This window comes from Adiantum capillus-veneris, chromosome 6 (assembly GCF_014529385.1).
Source record: "Adiantum capillus-veneris isolate H3 chromosome 6, ASM1452938v2, whole genome shotgun sequence".
Taxonomy (NCBI): domain Eukaryota; kingdom Viridiplantae; phylum Streptophyta; class Polypodiopsida; order Polypodiales; family Pteridaceae; genus Adiantum; species Adiantum capillus-veneris.
Genome location: NC_140936.1, coordinates 30,798,430 through 30,820,135, shown reverse-complemented (window position 1 = coordinate 30,820,135; position 21,706 = coordinate 30,798,430). Strand labels below are relative to the sequence as shown.

At 46.0% G+C, this 21,706-nt stretch overlaps 1 protein-coding gene across 4 annotated transcripts in view; it reads right to left on the bottom strand.

Moving 5' to 3' along the window:
* Positions 1 to 5,843: 5,843 nt before the first annotated feature.
* The window catches only part of LOC147455305 (anaphase-promoting complex subunit), a 183,406-nt gene continuing 167,543 nt past the window's right edge, over positions 5,844 to 21,706 (bottom strand). For 3 of the 4 annotated variants that reach the window (XM_086514112.1, XM_086514113.1, XM_086514115.1), the window contains 10 exons: positions 18,864 to 18,938; positions 18,515 to 18,789; positions 18,382 to 18,441; positions 18,233 to 18,300; positions 10,287 to 10,392; positions 10,043 to 10,184; positions 8,077 to 8,175; positions 7,735 to 7,999; positions 6,887 to 6,954; positions 5,844 to 6,796 (listed from right to left, as the gene is read on the bottom strand). In XM_086514112.1, the coding sequence (XP_086370238.1) occupies positions 6,638 to 6,796; positions 6,887 to 6,954; positions 7,735 to 7,999; positions 8,077 to 8,175; positions 10,043 to 10,184; positions 10,287 to 10,392; positions 18,233 to 18,300; positions 18,382 to 18,441; positions 18,515 to 18,789; positions 18,864 to 18,938 (1,317 nt within the window). In that variant the 3' untranslated portion in view covers positions 5,844 to 6,637. Of the gene's footprint in view, positions 6,797 to 6,886; positions 6,955 to 7,734; positions 8,000 to 8,076; positions 8,176 to 10,042; positions 10,185 to 10,286; positions 10,393 to 18,232; positions 18,301 to 18,381; positions 18,442 to 18,514; positions 18,790 to 18,863; positions 18,939 to 21,706 lie in introns of those variants that run through there. The other variant, XM_086514114.1, reaches the window with a different exon arrangement.

Here is a 21,706-nt window from a genome sequence, read left to right as displayed (position 1 = left end):
TTTCGGACTCAGCGTAAAGGGAAAGCGGAAAGGTTCAATTGCTATGCAGCCCCTATTATGTATTGGGTAGTGCAGATTATGCAGCAAAAGGCAGATGCAACAGCTGTTCTCACTCTGCCAGATGATCCAAAAGAACAAGACCGTTCCAAAGTGGCCAAAGGGAAAGGCATCTTGCGCAAGAGGGCAAAGGTACAAAAAGATTCGTCTGAGCAGCTAGCAACACTACCCTTCTCCGAATCACAGGTCAAAATCTCTGATGTCCATACTACAACACCAACAGTGCGTATGTCTACTTCTGTGTCCACCTCAACTTTCACACCACCTCTTGTGAGTAGTGTTGCAGTAACTAAAACACAACCTCCAGTTGTGTCGCAAGCACCATGTACTACTCTTAGTGCAGGGGCAACTAGGGGTACTGCAGGGGCATCTAGCTCTAGGACACCTACATCTGAAAAGCATGACATATATGAGAATTTTGCGCCTCAGGCCGACAGACTTTTAGATGCGGACAGAAGAGCCATTTCAACGATTATGAATGTAGCCCTCTCATTGCAAGGTACCAACGGGCTGCATCGCGCTTGCTATGACAATATGCAAAGGGAAGTGCAAGCTCATCTTCAACAAGCGATGGATAGGGACATGTTAATTGCTACGGCTCAAGATCGCATAAAAATCTTAACTCAACAAGTAGTGGACCTCAAACATATTGTCCACACTCAGCAAAAACAGTTAAAAGAGGAAAATGATATGGCCGCAGCAGTTCAGTACCTCTCTCCTATGGTACATACACTGTGTCCCTCATGTGCCAAATACCAAGCTATAGCCATTTCACAGACAGTTACAACTATAGCTACAGCTACAACTACAACCCCGGTTTGTACGCAAGTTCTTGCTATGGCAACACAGATACAGACGGACGTTTCCAAAGCCCATTCAGGGGATTCTCAAACAGCAGAGAAAACAAATCCTACTGATATGGAGTCTAAGCCAGCAGGATCAGTCTCATCACAATTTCATGGACCCTCTATGGCCTCCCCCTCCCAGTCCCCACCCTTTCCTCAGCAATTCTACGGCTTCCCTGGATTCCAATAACATGTTCCACCCTCTCAGCCTACCCAGTCTTTTCCTGTGTTTCCACCCGCTCCACCTACTCACCCTACTCAGCCTGCTGCTCATGGGGTGGCTACTCCATACCCGATGTACCCTCCTCATGGCCACTAACCCTCACCATACACATGGCCTCCATCTCCTTACCCACATTTCTCTCAGCCTCCTCCTCCTCCTCCATCATTCGAACACCAACAGTCGATCACCGATATTTCAGTTCTTCAGTTCCGCTCTCCGGGACGGGCAACGGCCTTGTGGGGGCGGGCAACCTGTAGAGCAGGCTACAGTGTCACTTTCACATAACATTTAGTTTACAGTTGGTCTTGGGTCAGTTGGTCTTTGGTCTGGTCGGTTCACACTAGACAGACTCGCTGGGCAGAGACACGTGACAGGGATACGGTGGTTAGTGGACATCGTGGGCAGGTCACCACCGCTACCCAATGGGGATAGACTTAGATGATGTTCTTTATGAGCCGTTGGTGGCTCTTTATGATTGTATATATGAGTAGTAGTTTTGGGTCAGAGGACTGTTACGTAGTCGTCTAGAGCGAGTGCGTCTATACACAGAGCACGTCTTCACCATCCCTGCACATGTGAGCCTCGACACCCCCATTATACCTGTGAGTCCTGGGTTGGAGCTGAGTGTGCTACCACGCCAGAAAGTCTGTATCAGTCTTTGAGATAGTCGAGTCATATGTAAAGGTCTGCTATTGACGTCTATTGTTTCCTTTCTGTTCAGTCTGTTTGAGTGAGATTGTCACGCACATTGCACCGAGGACCACACACTGTAGAGAGCACGACACATTATCCGCGCTACACTTATCCACACACACACACACAACCATTAGAGGAGAGAGGTAGAGCTTCAACGTGCAAGGAGTAAGAGGTAGAGAATTTCTAAAAGTGATTGAATTGCCTAAAACAGACCTAGTGAGAGAACTTTTTGAGTAACTCACAAAAAAAGACCGATCTCTCTAAGTTTACATGGATGGATTTTTGGAAGCAGCAAAGGCCTTGGAGATCGAGAAATAGAGGCAAAAATCTTGGCATGATCATCATTTGGAGGCAAGAAAGTTTGGCAAAGGCTCCTTGGTTCTTTTATATCAAGAAAAGTACTTAAAGAAAATTTGGCAAAGGCTCCTTGGTTCTTTTATATCAGGAAAAGTACTTAAAGAAAATTTGGCAAAGGCTCCTTGGTTCTTTATATCAGGCAAAGTACTTAAAGAAAGCAAAGAAGCTTCTGCCAGTCTGGTAAGGGCCGTTTGTTGTGATCAACATTCTTCGATGTTCAATTTATTATAAGTGTCCTTGATGCATGACATCCATACCATAACCTAGATAGAATAAATTAAAAATAGCCTTTGTGTCTTACTAAAGTAGACAAAATGATGTCTAGTTGAAAAATCACAAAAGATCTTAAGCCTTAAAAATATATTATGTTAGAAATATAAGCTAGCATCTAATTCATGTATACATCTGACACCCTTGCGATAATTGCGTGAGGCATAAATCTTCAAGTGTACATACCAACTACTATGGCAAAATACAAGCTGACATCTAATTCATGTGTGCATAACATCCTGAAACATAACTCTACTTACCGCAATCTTTTTGGAAGGACTTATGTATTTTCTTCTCATTAAATATCAAACTGCTACAAACACTTTTATTAGAAGCTGGATCCCACAAGTGATAACCCATCTCACCAATTTCTCCATAGCCAATGTAAATGAATTTTGTAAAATTTGGTTCTAGCTTCTTTCTAAGCTCTTTGGGTACATGCACAAATACCAAAAACTTGCAAAAAATGATCATATGATAGTTTATTTCCACTCCAAGTCTCCTCTAGAATACCACCATCAAGAGTCTTATTTGATTATTTGTTGATGAAATGAATGTAGTCTTAAGCTTCACTCCAAAAACCGTCTGACAACTAAGTGTGAGATAAGATGTTGCAAATTCTCTCTTGAATTGTTTGTTAATCCTCTCAACAAATCCATTCTGGGTAGGTGTATGATGAAAATTAAGCTTTCTTCTATTGCCATGTGCATCACGAAAACTTTGGAACTCATGAAAGATGTACTCTTCAACATTATCAGTCCTTAAGCACTTAAGATTGTTCTCTGGTTGATTTTGGACAAATGAAATCCGTCTCTATCTGATACAAAAGACATCATCTTTAGTTTCAATGGGTATGCTTACACCTTGCGAGTTGCATCATGTATAAAACTGATAAAATACGCAACACCATCTAGTGATGTGGTAGACAAAGGCCCACATATATTTGAATGCACTAGATCTAACTTCTCAAGTCTCTTCTTGTTTGACAGACTAGATCGAGCTGATCTAACATGTTTACCATACATACAATGCTCGCACAATTCAAATTCTAAAAAACTGTAGATAAGCAACCCAAACGAGATATTGGTTATGATGATTGATACTGTCCTACCATGTCAAGCATTGGATGGCAACGTTGGACTTGTTGGGGCTAAGGCCAAGTGTTTGGTTGCTTGTTGTGGACACACACCAACTGCGTATACACACACATTCATTCTTTGAGTAGTCTTAGGAATAAAATTGAAGGAGGTCACCATTGGAGATTTGGCTACACAATATGTCTTGCTCTCCCCTCTGTCATTCTCTTACTCTCCTGCATGCCACAAGTGCAATACTCTAAGCTCGTAGTGCCTAGTATCCAATGTAGGCCACCTGTTAGGACTCATGTCCTGATATACAATACAACCAATTTGAGTGCTCTTGCACCTTGGCAACACTTGGTAGTACCAACATTCTGCCTTGATGCCGGCTTACCAAATAGCACACATTGTAACTATACTTGAACGGCACACCATGCTTCATAAAGAAGACATGAATGACTACCTGACAATCCTTATTGGACATTTACAATTTCAAGTAACTATTAATTGTGTGAATGAAAGAGTAGAAGCAATGATTATTTGGCATTAACAAAGGATTGCAAAATATTGAGACAATTCAAATGTTAGATGAGGTATTTTCAAGTTCAAAAGTTCATTGGATGAGGTTGTTACATAGCCACAAAGCATCATTGAAATATACATGCACTTCCATACAGAGATATTGGCTTCTAATGAGGGGTTCGCAAGCACGCACTACCATGTGGCTTCTAACAAGGTATTTGTGAGCACCTGCTACCATGATTGAGGTACTAAGAGAGAGAGCCTCTTAAGTCATTGCTGTAACTTCAGTTTCAAATGCACAAAACTAAATAGGCATGTGAAATTGGTATTGTCAAACTTCCCAAGTAAGCGTACAAATGCTCTTTGTGGCAAAGCTTTCCATTGAATCATTGTTGTTTGCATTGGTCACTCATCCCATGCTTACAATACTTGCTAGGTTATGTTTGGCATGGGCATTACCTGACAATGTATACCATTATTTGGTGCAAGACACAAAATGGCTCAATATTGCCAACAAAGGAGAATGAGCAAAAGGACAAGAAGAAACCATTTTTGCCTCTCACTTTATTTTGATGGATAGGGGAATAATTCTATTTTAGATCCCTAGTGGAAGCTGGTTTGCATTTGCCTTGATGCACACATAATGTAAAAGGAAATTGGAATAGGGTCTTCCATGGTTGAATGCTATCCATTCTATTAACATGCCTTGAGCCATTTGAGAAATGCTAAGACTATGTAACTAAGTCTTATGAGTAGGCCATGTGCTCTACATCTTGTAATTTTGTTATGAATTATTTTAATCAATCAACAATTGAGAAGAAAAAAGACATCTTCCTCTCTCTCTCTCTCTCTCTCTCTCTCTCTCAATCAACATCTTATACAATTGGACACCAGGAGGACATGGGTAGAGCCGATACAAGAGTTGGGCACGAAGATGGCTTTCTACAAAGAGCACCTTCTCCAACTTTCAAGGGATGGGTTTGTGACTCGTCCGAACTACATGGACACTCATTTATCTCATGGTCTGCGATGTGCTATTGGTCAGATTCGCACATCCTCACACCAGCTGGAGATTGAGACGGGTAGATTCAGAGAGATACCACCAGAGTCTAGGATATGTCAACTATGCGGCAGAGAGCCAGAGACAAAGCTACACTACATATGCCACTGCACTGTGTATTATGAGATACGAGGGCGCTTCCATTGCTTATTCAGGGAGGGTTTTGGACCCCTAGATAGAGTCATGAGGTATCAGGACCAGAGATGCCTTGGCTTATATCTACTTGAGCTACACCGACATAGAGACAGTCTGTTGGGGAGACATGGAGTACGACAGTCGCAGAGACAGATCACAGATTTCTTTGGATCGAGGGAGCCAAGAGACCAACCACCAGCACAGGGTTGTACCCGCATTCATACCAGAGGCACCCTCATTGACAAGGCAATTGAGCTCGGGAGATCGAAACGACCACGACCGAGACACAAGAGCACACTACATCGACGGAGACTCCAGCAGAGGATCAAAGGCATTCTAGCACGACACCCAGATTGTCATTGAGGGGCTATTCTACATTTTCACATTTCACATTTCACACTTCATTTCAGTTTTCATTTTTACTTTCAGTACTTTTTGTACTTGTACTTCAGACATTGTATTAGATTCACCACTTTGTATCTGGTCTCATAGGTCATTTTGGCCTTTTGAAGACGTTAATATATCATTTCATTTCTCTCTCTCTCTCTCTCTCTCTCTCTCTCTCTCTCTCTCTCTCTCTCTCTCTCTCTCAGTAAAGGTGACTATTGAAAGGTGCTGTATTGCTGACAAGGCCCTCCACAATGACTATTTCCTCAATCAGATCGTCTGTGCCAATCCTCTTGATACCTTTATACATTGTCATGTGTTGTGTGAGGATGATACACCCTTTGAAATTGGCAGTTTTCCCTGGTTATCCTCAATCAAATCGTCTGTACAAATCCTCATCATATCCCTTTACATCCGTGGAATTAGTGATTAGGCCTTGTTATGCCTGCTAATGTTATCTCAAGAAGTAAACATCTGACAAAATCACCATAGTGCCCCCTACTATGCTGTTTATAAAAGAGAATACATCCAAGATACTAGGTGCCAACAAAGGGGCACCCTCCCATGCAAGAAAATTGTGGAGCAGATGGATGGACCTGAGAATTACTTCATGGTATGTCGACTGAAGCAGTCAATGTGTGGATTTCAACCAATCACCGCATACAGGATAAGCTTTATAGCCCTTGATCGAACACCTGTGAAAATAGCAACACAGTGGTACTCGGATTCTGTTGGTGGAAGCCCACAAACAGCTGAAGCCCCACCCAACTGATTCGACAACAATATTAAGGAGGCCAAGTTATGGACGCCTGAGTTCTTTCTGCAGAAAATTTTAGTATTACTAGCCGCCAATGCTCGCCTCACACGATGAAATGATGCATGTTTTTCAGGCCAAAGAGATGGCAAGCATAAGAAGACTCTTCTCAGCATTTCCAATAATTAATATGACACCAATCTTCATCCTATAAAGCTTCCTCAGGGCCTCTGCTCCAAAGGCGTCTGCCATTCACTGTGGTAAATTGAGTGTCTCCATGGTTTGTGCCTCCCGTAAAGCCAAGGTGAACTTTTGAAACAAAGCAGCTGCATGGTCTCTCTCCTCTACTGCACCCAAGACATGAAAAACCCTTGCTTGGAGATAATATACTTCACTAGCTTGCTCATTGTCCTGGAAAGCAACAAGAAACAATTCGATCTTTTGTAAAAAATTACTTTTTCCCTTCGAAATATCCAATAACCAAACCTGTTAATCACTCACCTCTAAAGCTTCAAATTCTTCTGCTGCTGCTTGCAAAGGTTCACAAACTGCCTGAGAATTAGTATGCACTGAAAGCACAACAGTAGATAGCATAATAAGCACAATTCAGACTTTTACCATATTCTCTTTTCTATGATGTTTAGATTAAAACTTGTGTAAAGTGGGAAATTCCTTGCTTGCATAAAGAGGAAAAGTTCTATGTGAATCCGTTAATAGGTGTAGATGCTCTTGGTGCTAAGCTTCTTCAACAAGGTAACAACTCCCACTGTATGAAGCCTACCTATTGTGCTAGCAGAGTAAAGTTGGAGGTGAAAGAGGTTATAGAGACGTAGAGGTCATTATGGTGAGTGGTTTATGCATGTAGAAGCTTTACACACTACCTTCTTCCTAAACCATTCACATTTCTCACTAGCTACACTCTTCTACCTCAAGCTCTATGTTATTAGAGACACTCATGAAGTGGATTGTTGAGTTACAGGAGTTCCAATTCTCTTTCTTATTGAGGAAAGTACAAGGTTTAAATTGGCTAGTTTTCTCACTGATAAAGAGATTACTGTTATGAGAAGCTTCTGAAGGCTCATGAAAATCAGACTATACGTACTTCCATAAGCAGCTTCTGAAGGCTCACGATGCAAACCATAAACACAAGTTCTGTGCAAGTTTGTGGTATGTTTCCTTTTGCTTAAAGAATACTGTACAAAAATACCCTACTGAACTTTTAAGGCCAAACAATTTTAGGGTGCACAATACTTAAATGCATGAATGCATGTCTAAAGTTTCATTAGACCGTCATCACCTTATCCGCTGTGGTAAAGGGGAAACATAGAAAGCTTGTAAAAAGGTATGACCTGAATAAGCTGGATTGCAGAGGTGGCATCGTGCAACTGCAAGGTAGGTTCGTGCCCTAAGCTCTCTTCCGCCATGCCCTAAAACCAATGTCATGCATTGTTGTAGAAGGGAAAGAGCTTGCTGTGCATGTGTAGGCCCGAGTCCCAACCAGAGCTCGGCTAGTGTAACCATTGCAAGGGCATGAACAAGGTCCAGGTTGAAGGTTTTGCTGAGTGTCAAACTTGCCAAAGCATAGGGCAAACCACTCACAAAGCTTCCTGCTTTCTGGAAGTACCACCCCACTTTAGAATGAAGTCTTCCAAACGAAACTTTTCACATGCAGGGAGTGCAAAGGTTGGTACCTTGTGGATCTCTGCTAGGAGTATTAGAGCTATGATTCCCTCAAGCTGCATTTTGTACTTATAACAGGTATTAAAGAGTGAATGTGCCACAGAAGCTGCCTGCAGAGAAAAAAATTAAATACTTGCATCAAATTATAAGGCAGATCTCACATGAGCACTATCCTCATATGCCCAAATCAGGAACTCCAAAACAGACTCAAATGTGGTCTATATATCCTTGCCCCGAAATGGCTGACCATGGTGTGGTTAAAACCCTCCAAAAATAATTACTGCCTAAACATGGGACTACTACAGTCCTGGAATGCCTGCAAATGTTAGTGGGATATGCCTTGCTGAGAGCAGAACTAGCCATTTTCGATGGATAAACTTCCTAAATTGAGCCAGTAGGAAGGGACTTAACAAGCAATGCTGCACTGAGCACATTAATCAACTAGATCCTTATTGCCACTCAGGTATGCACACTTCAATGTTGGGCGTTGGCCAGATATTGTAGCAGAAACTTGAGGCACCTGGTGATTTTAGGCTAGAATAATGGGTGACATCCAAGAAGACATAAAATGAATTTATTTACATCTGCAACAGGAAATTATTCTGAGTAGAACAACCATTCCTTAATGCGGAAAAAATTGTTCTCTTGTATCAAAACTTCATCTGAGTTTTCTTTTTTGTCTCCTTAATGGTTTGTATGATGCAGTTCAATAAAGCGCTACATCGATTTTGCATATGAGCAAAGAGATAAAAGCCTAGATGTAGTCCTGTAACCCCCAATGAGAAAATCTTCCTTCCACGACCTTGCAGACAAAACTATAAGCCCCCAAACTTGTTATGGAAAGACGGATAGTCCAATGCGAAATGCGAGTAAGAGAGAAAGAGACATCAGTACTTAAATATTAGCCATAGAATTACCAATCTGTGCAATAATTCAACCCCTATGCCAAAATTGCTCCAAATTTAGAATGGATGTAATTGGTGATGAAAAGATCTGGTATGGCTTCTTGGACCCAGGCCCTCTGGCTGTACCCCTTCTGATCCTCTACTGAAACGTGGACCTTGCCAAGAGATCTTGCAAGAAGCTATGCAGTGCCTAAGTGCCACAGGCAGTTCAACAGCTGTGCCCAGGTTGTGTGTTGAAATTCTAGCAGTGGGGAAATCTTTTCAATCCAAGGCACAAACTGCAATGCAACTCCGTGTGAGAGCGTGAGGTGCAGGTTCGTGTGTGCGTTTGTGCTTTGCGTTTCCTCAAGGCCTTTGGGGTAGCACTGGCGTGAGAAATTGGGTGTACTATGACAACAGCATGGAGTGCCACAGGCAGCAATACGAGTGAGTGAAAGGAAAGAGGGCCCTAGAATTCTTTTAATTTTATTATTATTTTTTATTTTGGTGGGTGGGGTGGGGGGGGGGGGGGGGGGGGGGGGGGGGGGGGGGGGCGCTTGCTACTGAGATTTCTTTTTCAAAATTACAAATAATGGCTTCATCAAACGACTAGGATACATGGACATGGTTAGCTGAGGGCATCATCTGATCTGCTGAGGGCATCATCACACTCACTCGAGAATGATGCTGGATGAGCAATGGGCATCCCCCGAGAGGCCCAGCTATGCAAACATGCATATAGAAGATAGAGAGTGCTATTCAGAAATATGAGCTACACCACTGGATGGAGCTAATTGGGAACATATTGAACATGATGTGTCTTCCAGGGTCTTGCCTTAGCTACCCCTTCCTTGATCATTAACTACATTCCCTTCTATACCTCTCTGTAAGGCCTAATTCATAATAAAAATTGTACATCCAGAACAGCTGGTTTACTCTTGCCATTGATGGTCTTCAGAACTGTTTCCTGATATTTGATGAGGTTTGATTGGTGAAATATAAGCTCAGAATTTCTCATTCAAAGAAAAATTGTGAGACAAATCCAGCAGTATCGACAGAAGAGGAGAGTTGCTGAGTGCTAAGAGGAAATTACCTCAGCAAACTGTCCAGCTCCGAGTAGGGTTTGTGCATGACGCCGAGTCACATCTATTTTAACTTCAATATCAACCCCCTGTACAGGTGAAAAGAGGGCAGACAGAATTTCACAAGCAGCCTGTGCTGTATTGATGTCTCCTCTGCAGAAAAAGCAGAAAAGCTAATCAGATAGACACAAGTTCAACTTTTCACGAGTTGATATACTCATACAAAGAGTTGGGCCCTGAAAATTCCATACGTACCGATGCAATGCTCTCTCATGAATAATTTGCAAACGGGCTGCTCTTAGGCGTGACTTTGCAGCTAAAGGAAATTTCTTTGCTGCAATATCTAAAGCAGCACATGCCTCTGTATAAAGTAAAAAAAGTATCTCATGTTAGATCTGGCCAAACTCCCCCCCCAAACAACAAGAACACACACACATGCAGGCACACACGCACACATTTTCAGCCTTTCCTTATATTACTAGTGGTACACCGTGGCACTACGGAGGACTCACACGCAAGGGAACCCACAACAAATGGAAATACAAAAAGTCACTTTTTCTCACACCATTGAGATAGGGGAGAGCTAGAAACAATCAAAGTACAACTCAAATACATAAAGTGGGGAAACTATAAGGTCTGCTATAGAGAAGCTTAGAAGACGTGCAATTCACCAGTGATAAGCAATACCCTCTGGTACCAAGGTAGACTCCATGCACTGCTTTTTGCTAAAGCAAGAAATCCACCCATTGTATGGTATGCTGCAGTAGCGCCGTTGCCACCAGGCACACTTCCAGCAGCTGTGCACAAAGGGATTGCCGTTTTACATTGTAGGTGGAGCGATAGATATGCTTATGCTATAGAAGCATCATTTGTGTGACAGCCATATCAAGCGATGTGGACGGATCTTGCGTGGTCGTTATGAGACTTTTTGGTCAACTGCTTTTGGGCTCAGTGGCATTCAAGGAGGTGTATGTATGACTATTGCTGATTCACGGCAGTAGGCCATTGTAGGCAGAGGCATCAATGTGCCAGACAAAGCCCAGTGGGTCCCTATGCAGGTCCATGGTTGCCTTGTGGGTTTTTTGAACATTTGTGCACATTTGGTGGAGTCCTTATCTCATGCAGAGCAGTGGTGCATTGGAAGGGATTTCAACATGCTTGAGGACCCTTCGGACAAGATTGGGGGCAGCCATGCTACTGTAGATGGGGCTTTGAGGATCTTGAATGTATGGAAGCATGCTGGCTTTGCACGGCCTTCAAACAACCTCTCATTTTCTTGGTCTAGCCACAAAGGAGGAGGAGTGAATCTATCGAGGATAGATTGATTCTATGCTAGCGACCACATATGTGACTTGGGTGGTACACTATGCATTTTGGCACGGACTACTTTTTTTGATCGCGCGCCAGTGATCCTTACTCTGGACGACAGGCAAAGGAGTGGTAGTGTTATGCTACACATCCCAAAGAGGATTTTGCTAGATACACAACTCAAATATTAGGTTATTGTTGTAGAGTCTTTGCTGCATGCAGAGCAGTGGTGTGTTGGGGGAGACTTCAACATGTTGGAGGACCCCTCACACAGGATTGGCGGTAGCCATGCTACTGTGCACGGGGCTGAGTTGGCAGCTTGGAAGTTTGGAGAGGCTATGTAGGACCTTGAGGGTTCTGATGTTTGGCAGCATTCACGCTTTGTGCGGCCCCCAAACAGCTTATCTTTCTCTCGCTCTGACCGCAGAGTAGAAGGAGAGAATCTATCTCGGATAGATCACTTCTACGCCAGTGACCACATCTGTGACATGGGGGGATCCATTTGCATTATGGCAGGGACTACTTTTTCTGACCATGCGCCAGTGATTCTCACTGTGATAGACAGATAGAGGAAGCGGACTACGATGATGCGCATCCCTGAGAGGGTCTTGCTGGATTCAGAGCTTGGAGAGCGGGTGGGGGCACTTTGGAAAGAAAGTTTGGACACACACGACACCCCTGCTGGTAGAGTGGCCTTTGGACTCGCTGAGCTTAATTGCTGCTTCTTCCAGGAGTTTGCAGCTCGCTTGTTTGGCTGGAGCCAGGAAGGGGGACGGAGAAGCGTCTCCGACGGGGCATTGTTTCATTGCAGAGGATGCACAACCACCATCCAGACAGTCCTTGGTTAGAGGAACAGATGCAGCAGGCTCGACAGGAGCAGACTAGCATTGAGGAGTGGCGTCATGAGTTTGCCTTCCATCGGCAAGCATCTCAGTGGACCTAGGCGGGTGACGTGTTACTAGAAAGTTCATCACCTTAAAATGTTCTCGGGGGGAGGCTGGGGATCATTGACCCAGCATAGCACAAAAGAGCCCTCCTTGGGAAGTTTGTGGTCAAAGGACTCCTTCCAGGGGCACAGCCCTAGAGGGAGTTGTTGCTTCACCGGCTTCGAGCTCGAGTCCCTCTTGCGGGTGGCCCTTGGAGCCCTTCCATCAGGTGGATTTTTATAGAGATGCGCAGAGTTGGACTAAGTAGGGGATCAGTTTGTTGCGAGCCTGCTTAGGTCTTGGGAGCAGTTGAGGAGTGGCTTGGAGCCGCATCGGCCCACTTGCACGGAGGAGCGCTTGAGGCAGCCCCTGGTTGGTAGTAGGCCTCATGTTTCTTGGGGTACTATGGTAGAGGGTCTAGCCCGCACTCTTGGCGACTAGCTTCACTTTTCACGTTTGTCCAAGGAGGTTCAGAGCATCCAGCTACACGGCAAGAGGGGGGTGTAGAGCATGTGTCAAGATATTACAGAGGCTTTACCGGCTAAGTGGCTCACCCTCTAGAGGCAGCAGCTCCTAGATAGATGGGGAGCTTCACACGGCTGGAGGTCTTCATCGCAGTTCGAGCTTGCTCAGTCGGAGTCCGTCCCACATGTTCTTTGAGGTTCAGGGAGAGGGTCACCTTCACAGAGTCTCAGTAGAGCCTCCACAAGTTACAGAGTGTTGCTTTTTGAGGATATGAGTTTTGGGCATTTGTGGGAGGACCTGTCATAGATCCTGACCCAGCAAATCTTGAGACAGGCCACTGGCGGCTTTGGGCTTGGGAGTCCTCTGGCATGAGTACAGTGGGACCTTGGAGAGTGGTTCTTGAGACAGGCCACTGGCGGCTTTGGGCTTGGGAGAGCTGTCCTCTGGCACGAGTACAATGGGAGAGTTGTCCTCTGGCACCAATACATTGGGACCCTGGAGAGTGGTTCTAGAGGGATCCCTTCTCTTCATCTGATCACCCTGGGATCCCCTTTTTCCAGTACGCAGTTCCGCTGGGGTGTCATATACTGGCAGCACGGAGAGGCCCATCCTGCTGCAGCACTTCATTGGCAGGAGGAGGGTCTCACAACTGAATTCTTATCATCTTTTTGGGAGCGGTTGTTGGATAGCAAACAGCTGAGGTGAGTTACTATGTTTCAATGGCTAGTTGCACACAGAGCTACAATAGTTGGGAGCTGGCTAGTACACAATGACTTTTCGGTAGCTTGTGCAGCCTGTAGCCATCCTTTGGAGAGTCAGCATCATTGTCTGTTGGACTGCCTTGTGGCACTACGGGTTTGGCTTCGGGTTCTTCGGCTGATACCAACTCTTTCCACAGCTCGACAGTACACTTGGGGTGCTGTAGATTGGTCCCGCTACGCTCCATTTCAATTTGGCTTCCACTAACAGGATGATTGTGATCCAGGGGAGTCGACCTACACTCCAGCCTGCCACAGAGCTTACCCCCCAGGGTGGTGCGATGAGAGAGAGGTGTGTTGGGAGCTCGTCTGTGCCTGACACTCTGGTTCATTTGGCGAGTCCGCTGCTTCCGCATTTTCGAGGCTCACCTTGCCCCACCTGCAAAGACTGTTCGTCGAGACTTTTGGCTGGAGCTGATTCACACTCTCAGGGTCAGTTCGAGAGGCTTCAGGCAAAAGCTTTGACCGCATGTGGGAGTGCAGAGAGGCTATCCTGCGACTCTGGCGCCCAGGGCCTTTCTTCTCCATGGTCCACGGTGTGCCTAGATGGCACTACCGGCCACTTGTGTGGCTTTCTCCTCCTCCCATTTTGTGATTTAGCCCTCATTGTATATATTTTGTTCACTCACTCGGAGAGTCTCCCCATGCTTTTGATGTAGCCCTCTTTATCAGAGGTGGTTTATAGCCCTATGACGTCCGATGAATCCCTACATACTTATAATTACCCTCTACACTTGCATGATGTATCCGAATGTGAACAAAACGTGATCTATCCAATCTGAAAACCATGTTTATGCATCCAATGTGAACCCATGCATCTACCTAAGGAAGCCTTGTATGAACCATGACCTGTTGAATCCATTGAGAACCACACATGATGTATCTTAGGCAATCCTAGGCTGAAATCAGGTTTAAGGGGCTATTGTTAGGGTTAAACCGGCTTCCATCCTATGCCTATGTGAACTATCCCTAATGGTGCTTCTCTCACACACTCTAGTGGGAAGCAGCCCTACACTTTGCATGACTACCAATGTGCCACCTACATGCCACTACGTCTCACCAAAGAGTGCCACCTCCTATGCCATGTATTAGGACATCTGGCTCAACATGTGGCTTGAGGCTACACTCTCTTAGTGCTATATAAGCACACAGCTCATTGTACAAATGCTATCACAAAATTTATACTTGCACATCAAGTATTAGATTAACACATTACCTTAATGCCCTAATTATGAACGCAACTAACCATTATCCCCCTTAATCGAACCTTACACCCTCTCCTACCAAAGGACTTTCATGAGGCTCTCAAGGCATTCCCAATTGCCTAGGAGAGGATGGTTTAACTCCTAGTTTTTTCTTGGAGTACTATATAGTGCATACCATCACATTTTGCACATTGGGGAGATGCCTGATAGCATGAGCGAGGGTTTGACCTACCTCATCCCCAAGGAGGGGGGCTCCCGAGATTCGGCACTGGCCACCCATCGCCATTCTCAACTCAACCTACAAAATTCTTGCAAAGGCTCTGAGTTTAAGAATTCAGCCACTACTTGAGAACATCATACATGAGACTCAGACGAGCTTTGTCAAGAAGTGCAATATCCTTGACAACATCTTCCCTTTTTGGAGGCGATTGCCCTCGCTCACCTTCTTGTGGTGCTTCTTTTTGACTTTGAGAAGGCCTATGACAGAGTTGACTAGGACTTCCTTGAGGGCACTATGCGTAGGATGGGTTTTTCAAATGTATGGATCAGAGGGGTAGATTCTCTCTACAGATGTCCTCAAAGTCGGGTGTTGCTAGCAGGAGGTCAAGGGTAATGTTTCATGCTTACACGCTCATTACGGTAGGGCTGCTCTCTTGCTCCCTTCCTGTTTCTTTTCTACGTAGAGGTGATAAGTAGATTTCTGACCTCACAGAAGGTTGGTTTGCATGGCCTACAATTACCGAATTGAGGAGAGGTGCTTTTGGATGTTGAGTTTGATGATGACTCAAGCATGTTTCTGGAGGGCTGCAAGGCCAATTTGCACACGTGTGAGCACTCCCTGGAGGTGTTTTGTTGTGCATCCGGAGCATTGATCAACTAGCGAAAGACAATGGCTTTTTGGGTTGGTGATGCTCCCACTCTCGACTAGTCGCCTGGAGAGGGCTTTCGTTAGATCCCTCCAGTGACGCCAGTTCGCTACTTGGGCTGCCACGTTGGCTTGGACTTGACACTAGAGTAGCAGACAGCTCCCCTCCTTCTAGCCATCAGGAGGAAAATGCTTCATTAGAGATCGACACAGTTATCTCCTGCTGGCAAGGCTGTTGTGGCCAACTAGGTGCTCTTGGCCACCATGTGGTACATCACTTCCTGCTGGATTTTCTGGAGTTCTTGCATCAGCCACACACAGTTGGCTCGGGCCAATGTCTTTTGGTAGATGATAACCCTACCTTGCTTTAAGGAAGGGCTGGGGATCATTGATACAGCACGACAGAGTAGAGCGCTCCTTGGGAAGCTCATTGTCAGAGGTCTTCTTCCAGGTTTGGAACCCTGACTCTGGGGAGTGGTTTTGGCGGGACCTTTTTGCTTCAGCTGATCACCAAGGGATCTTTTTTTTCATGTACACACCACGTTTGGGGCGTCATGTATTGGCTGCTCGGAGAGAGGCCCGCCCTGCTACAACAAGTCACTGGCAGGAGGAGGGTCTCACAGTTGAGTTCCTAACAGACTTCTGGGAGCGCTCGTGGGACCTCAAGACAACTGAGGAGTCACCATGTTCCAGTGGCTAGTCGCCCATCGAGCCACCACAATTGGGAGTTGGTTGGTCTACAATGGCCATCCGGTGGACTGTGCCGCCTGTGACCACCCTACTTGAGTCACAGAGGCATTGTCTATGGGACTACCCAATGGTGCAACACGTTTGGCTTCGGATTTTACGGCTTATGCCAGCCTTGTCATCAGCTAGGCAGCACACTTGGGGTGCTACTGCCTGGTCCATCCTCACGGGCCCAACACTTCATTCTGAGCTGTCCTCAGCTGGCAAGATGATTGTGATACAGGAGGGCCCGCCTACACTCCAACTTGCCACAGAGCTTCTCCCTCGCGAGTGGAGCAGTGATAGAGAGCTTTGTTATAGCCTGACTCTTTGGTTCATTTGGCAAGCCCATTGCTTCAGCATCTTCGAGGCCTGCCCCATCCCACCATCCGTGGAGACTGTACAAGATATCTGGCTGGAGCTCATTCATACACTTCAAGGACAGTTCGAGAGGCTTTAGGGCAGTTCTGACCGTATGCGGGAGAGCTGCAAGGCATTCCTACAACTTTGGCGTCCAGGGCTTTTCTTCACCATGGTCCATGGGGCTCCTAGACGGCACTACCGGCCACCCGCGTGGTTGTTTCCTCCTCCCATATCCTGATTTAGCCTTGTACATATCTCATTTTTTCATTGGGAGAGTCTCCCCTCATGCTGATGTAGCCCCTTCTTGTCGGGGCAGTTTGTAGCCCGCTGGGCAGTTCATCAACTAATAGAAGGATCTTTTTCTTGGGAAAACACAACAAAACATATATGCTGCACTTTGCAACCTTTAGGTTGCACATCGAAATTGATCAGCAAGAAAGTGGTGCCAGACAAGTTTACTACTGCTCACTTCGATGTAAACATTCAAGAATCAGTCTTAACTCCTTCCAATTTCCTACTATTGAGAGTCCGAGTCTTGGGACTATAAACTTTTGAAGTTTGGAATAAATATTTATATGTGCACAATGCTCTTTCTTAACTTCTAACGTATTTTTATGTTTTAAACTCTTTAGTGTTTGAAGTTAATAGAGTTTTCATGCATCTTCTCATGTGTCTCCCTGCGTTTTTTAAGGGTATAAATTTCCAAGGATGGCATTTTCAAAGGGTATGAATCATACGTTTATACCCTTATGCATATGGTATATGGTTAACATATGAAAAAACTACGTCCTTGGCCAAGAATCTGCACATCGATAATCTTACCCTCCTTTGCGAGGTCGTAGGCCTGCACCTCGGCAGAGAGGTTCGCTTCCTCTTCCGGCGACAGAGAGCTGAATGGTGGTCTCAGCGGGGATGGAAAGACGGGCTGCTTCCGAGTTTTTCTCCGGTGCTGAGGCTGAGTCCCCCATCCTGAAGTGTTGTTGCTGCTACAAGGAAAGAGTGCGAGTGTCTGAGTGTGTGTGAAGGAGAGAGTGCGTGTAAGAGTCCAGGTGCACAAGGGAGAGGGGAGGGGTGGGCAGGAGGAGAGTCCAAGGAGGGAGGATGCAAGAAGTTGAGAGCCATTCTTTTGCTTTTCTTTTTGGGGCAGCGGCAAAGTGCAGGCAGCAGCCTCGTTTTTTCTCTTCAAAGGTCACCTTAAGACATATGGTAGGCTAGACGCTCGAATTAATCTACTGTGCTGCTGATCTTGTTGGGAGTCAAACTGTCCGGCGTCTTACGTTGGCATCAATAACTGAAGCTCGTAAAACTTCTTCCTATACAATAAACATGTTATATTGTCAAAGAAGGATTTATTCACGAAGATCCTAGTCTCTTATGGAGCTTTTCCGTTGAATTAAAGAGACACCATAGAGATTTTGCTGAAACCTTGAGATTAATAGTTTGTAATGGTCTAAGAATTTAAGCTTTTGCTGGCAAAGAGTGCAAGATGTGATCACCAAGGTCCAAAGTAGGTAGTTTCTTGTCTGAAAAATAGATGTGCAACAGTCTTGTCTCCATCAATAACTAGAAGCAAAGTCAGACATACCTTTGTAGCTCTTATGTGCAGCAAGGTGTTGTGCCAGTTTTACATAAGCTAGAGACGAATCGTCTGCACTGAATACATCAGTATATTCATGAGACAATTTTTGATGAATTTCAAGCTCTACTGCAAATCAATTTCTAAAAAGATATCACCTTGCCACATCTCCATAGCAAATCGCATGGATCAATGCACTAACTCGAGCCATTGGTGCACTGCAAGATGTTGACAATAGTCATACATTTTTCAACACCATTTTCATGTCCACAACGCCTGGAAAAACTAAACCTTCCATAGAGTTCCCATGATGCAGCCCGAAGCAGATGTGCAGTTCCAGCCAGTTGAAGTACAGAACCCAGTACAGGATCAGTCCTTGCGTACAAGAATGATCTTCTCATTCCAGAACTACTATTACTGCCAAGCAAGTTAGGACCCTGCCTATTAGCTGAACTTAATGATGTGCCTCCAGGCCTTAGCAAGGCTCCAACACCAAGGTTAGCACCTGATTCCATAAAAGAGGTGGCTGTGATGCTACTTAGCAAATAAGGGCTGAGTCTTAGAGTCTGCACAACGTCCACACAATAAATAAGCAGACGAAAGCTTTGTAGAGAGCGAACCAGCGGCCAAAAGAACTCACCTTATACACATCAAGAGGAGATGTCTCAAGCTGTTCCGATGTCGTAGGCCCGCCTGAAAGTGAACGCCGGACAAACTGAAAGCACAAGATTCTCTCTCTCTCTCTCTCTCTCTCTCTCTCTATATATATATATATATATATATATATATATATATATATATATATATATATATATATATATATCTATATCTATCTATATATATATATATATATATATATATATATATATATATGGGGTAATGGGGTATGTACGTACTCCAGAAGGGGATTCCGACATTGTTTTTTTTTTTTCCGAGAAAAAGATCCTTCTATTAGTTAATGAAAGCTGCCCATAGGGCTACATCCACCTCTGCAAGAGAGGGCTACAACAAACATGATGGGGAGACTCTCCCAATGAAAAAACAGCATATATACAATGGGGCTAAATCAAGAGATGGGAGGAGGGAAAAGCCACACAGGTGGACAGTAGTGCCATCTGAGCACCCCCTGGACCATGGAGTAAAACGGCCCAGGGCGCCAAAGTCGAAGGAAAGCCTCGCGGCGCTCCCGCATGCGGTCGGAGCTGCCCTGTAGTCCTTCAAGCTGTCCTCTGAGAGTGTGGATCAGCTCTAGCCAAAAGTCACGAACAGTCTCTGCTGGTGGTACAGGGCGAGCCTCAAAGATGTGGAAACAACGGGCCCGCCAGATGAACCAGAGAGCTAGGCCGCTGATGAGCTCCCAACACTCCGCTCTCACTGCTCCACTCCTGTGGAGTAGGTCTGTAGCAGGCTGGAGTGTAGGTCGACCCCCTAGTATCACTATCATCCTGCTGGTGGAAGATAGCTCAAACTGAAGTGCCGGGCCCGTGAGGGTGGACCAAGCCGCCGCCCCCCAAGTGTACTGTCGAGCCGTGGAGAGGGCAGGCATCAGCCGAAGAACTCGTAGCCACACCTGCTGGGCCGAGGGACAGTCCCAAAGACAGTGTCGCTGACTCTCCACCAACTGGTCACAGGCTGTACATGCGGCCGAGAGACCACTATGTACAAGCCAGCTCCCTACTGCTGTGGCTCTGTGTGCAACCAACCACTGGAACAAGGTGACGCGCCTCGGCTGTCTGGAGTCCCACAGCCTCTGCCAAAAAGCTGCCAAGAACTCAACTGTGAGACCCTCCTCCTGCCAATGACGTGCTGCAGCCGGGCGGGCCTCTCTCTGTGCTGCAAGTATATGACGTCCAAGCCGAACAGTGTACTGAAAGAAAGGGACTCCTGGGCGGTCTGCAGAAGAGAATGGGTCCCTCCATAGCCACTCACCAGGATCCCACTGTACTCGTACCAGTGGACAGCACTCCCAAGCCCATAGCCTCCAGTGTCCTGTCTCAAGAGCTGCTGGGTCAGGGTCTATGACGCAAGTCCTCCCACAGATACCCACAACTCGGATCCTCTGGAAACAACACTCTGCTACCTGCGGGGCCTCTACTGCAACTCTCTGTAATCGTCCCCCACCCTGAAGCTCGAAGAACAGGGCTGGGACAGTCTCTGAGCAAGCCCTGACTGAAATGAGAACCTCCAGTCGTGTGAAGGCTCCCATCCACCGGGGTGCTACTGGCTCGAGAGGCGTGAGCCAATCAGCTGGAACTGACTCTGAGATGTCCTGACACATGCTCTGAACCCCTCTCATGCCCTGTAGCTGGACAACCTACACCTCCTCTGACAAACCTGTGAACTCTAGCCAGTAACCTAGAGAGCGCGCTGGACCTGTTGCCATGGGACCCCAAGAAACATGAGGCCTACTCCCAACCAAGTGGCCTCTCTGAGTGCTAACCATGGGGTTCCAGACGAGGGGCTGCCGTAGGCGCTCCTCCGTGCACGTCGGCTGTCGCTGCTCTAGGCCACGCCGCAATAGCTCCCAAGAACGAAGCAAACTCACAGCGAATCCGTCCTCCAGTCTCCTGCTCAAACCAACTCGGCGCAACTCTATAAAGATCCATCTGGCAACTACTACTCTACCAGCCAGCGAAAGTCATGCTGAGCTCCAATGTAACAGCTTTCTCCTGATGGACAGGAGAAGAGGAGCAATCTGCTGCTCGGGGGACAAATCCAAACCAACCTGACAACCCAAATACCGAACTGCAGTCCCTGGAGGAATCCACCTGAAACCCTCTCCTGGCATCCAATCTGGCACAGGAGCACTACCAACTGAGAAAGCCACTGTCTTTCTCCAGTTGATCAGTGCGCCCGATGCACAGCAGAAGGTCTCCAAAGCCTGCCCACATCTGTGTAAATTGGCCTCCTGGCCCTCTAAGTACAAGGCTGAGTCGTCGGCAAACTCACCGTCCAGAAGCTCATCTCCCCGTATAGGCAGTGCTAAGCCCCTCAAACCAACCTGCTGTGACACCAAAAATCTGCTCATCGCCTCCGCATAGAACAGAAAGAGAAAGGGGGCAAGAGGACAACCCTGTCTGACCGGTCGTGTGAGCATGAAGCGCTCACCTCTACCTCCTGCCAAAAGCACCTGACTGTGGGCCTGCCTGTACAAAGCTGACACCCCTCTGATCCAAGCCTCTGAGAAGCCCATCCTACGTAGCGTGCCCTCTAGAAAGTCCCAGTCAACTCTGTCGTATGCCTTCTCAAAATCGAGAAGAAGAATCACAAGGTCCTCCCCACCGAGCCGTGCAAGGGCAGAAGCCTCCCAAAAAGTGAAGATGTTGTCAAGGATACTGCGTTCCTTGACAAAACCTGTCTGAGTCCCATGTATAAGGCTCTCCAAAAGTGGCTGAATCCTCAAACTCAGAGACTTGGCAAGAATTTTGTAGGCTGAGTTGAGAATGGTGATGGGACGCCACTGTCGAATCTCATCCAAGGAGC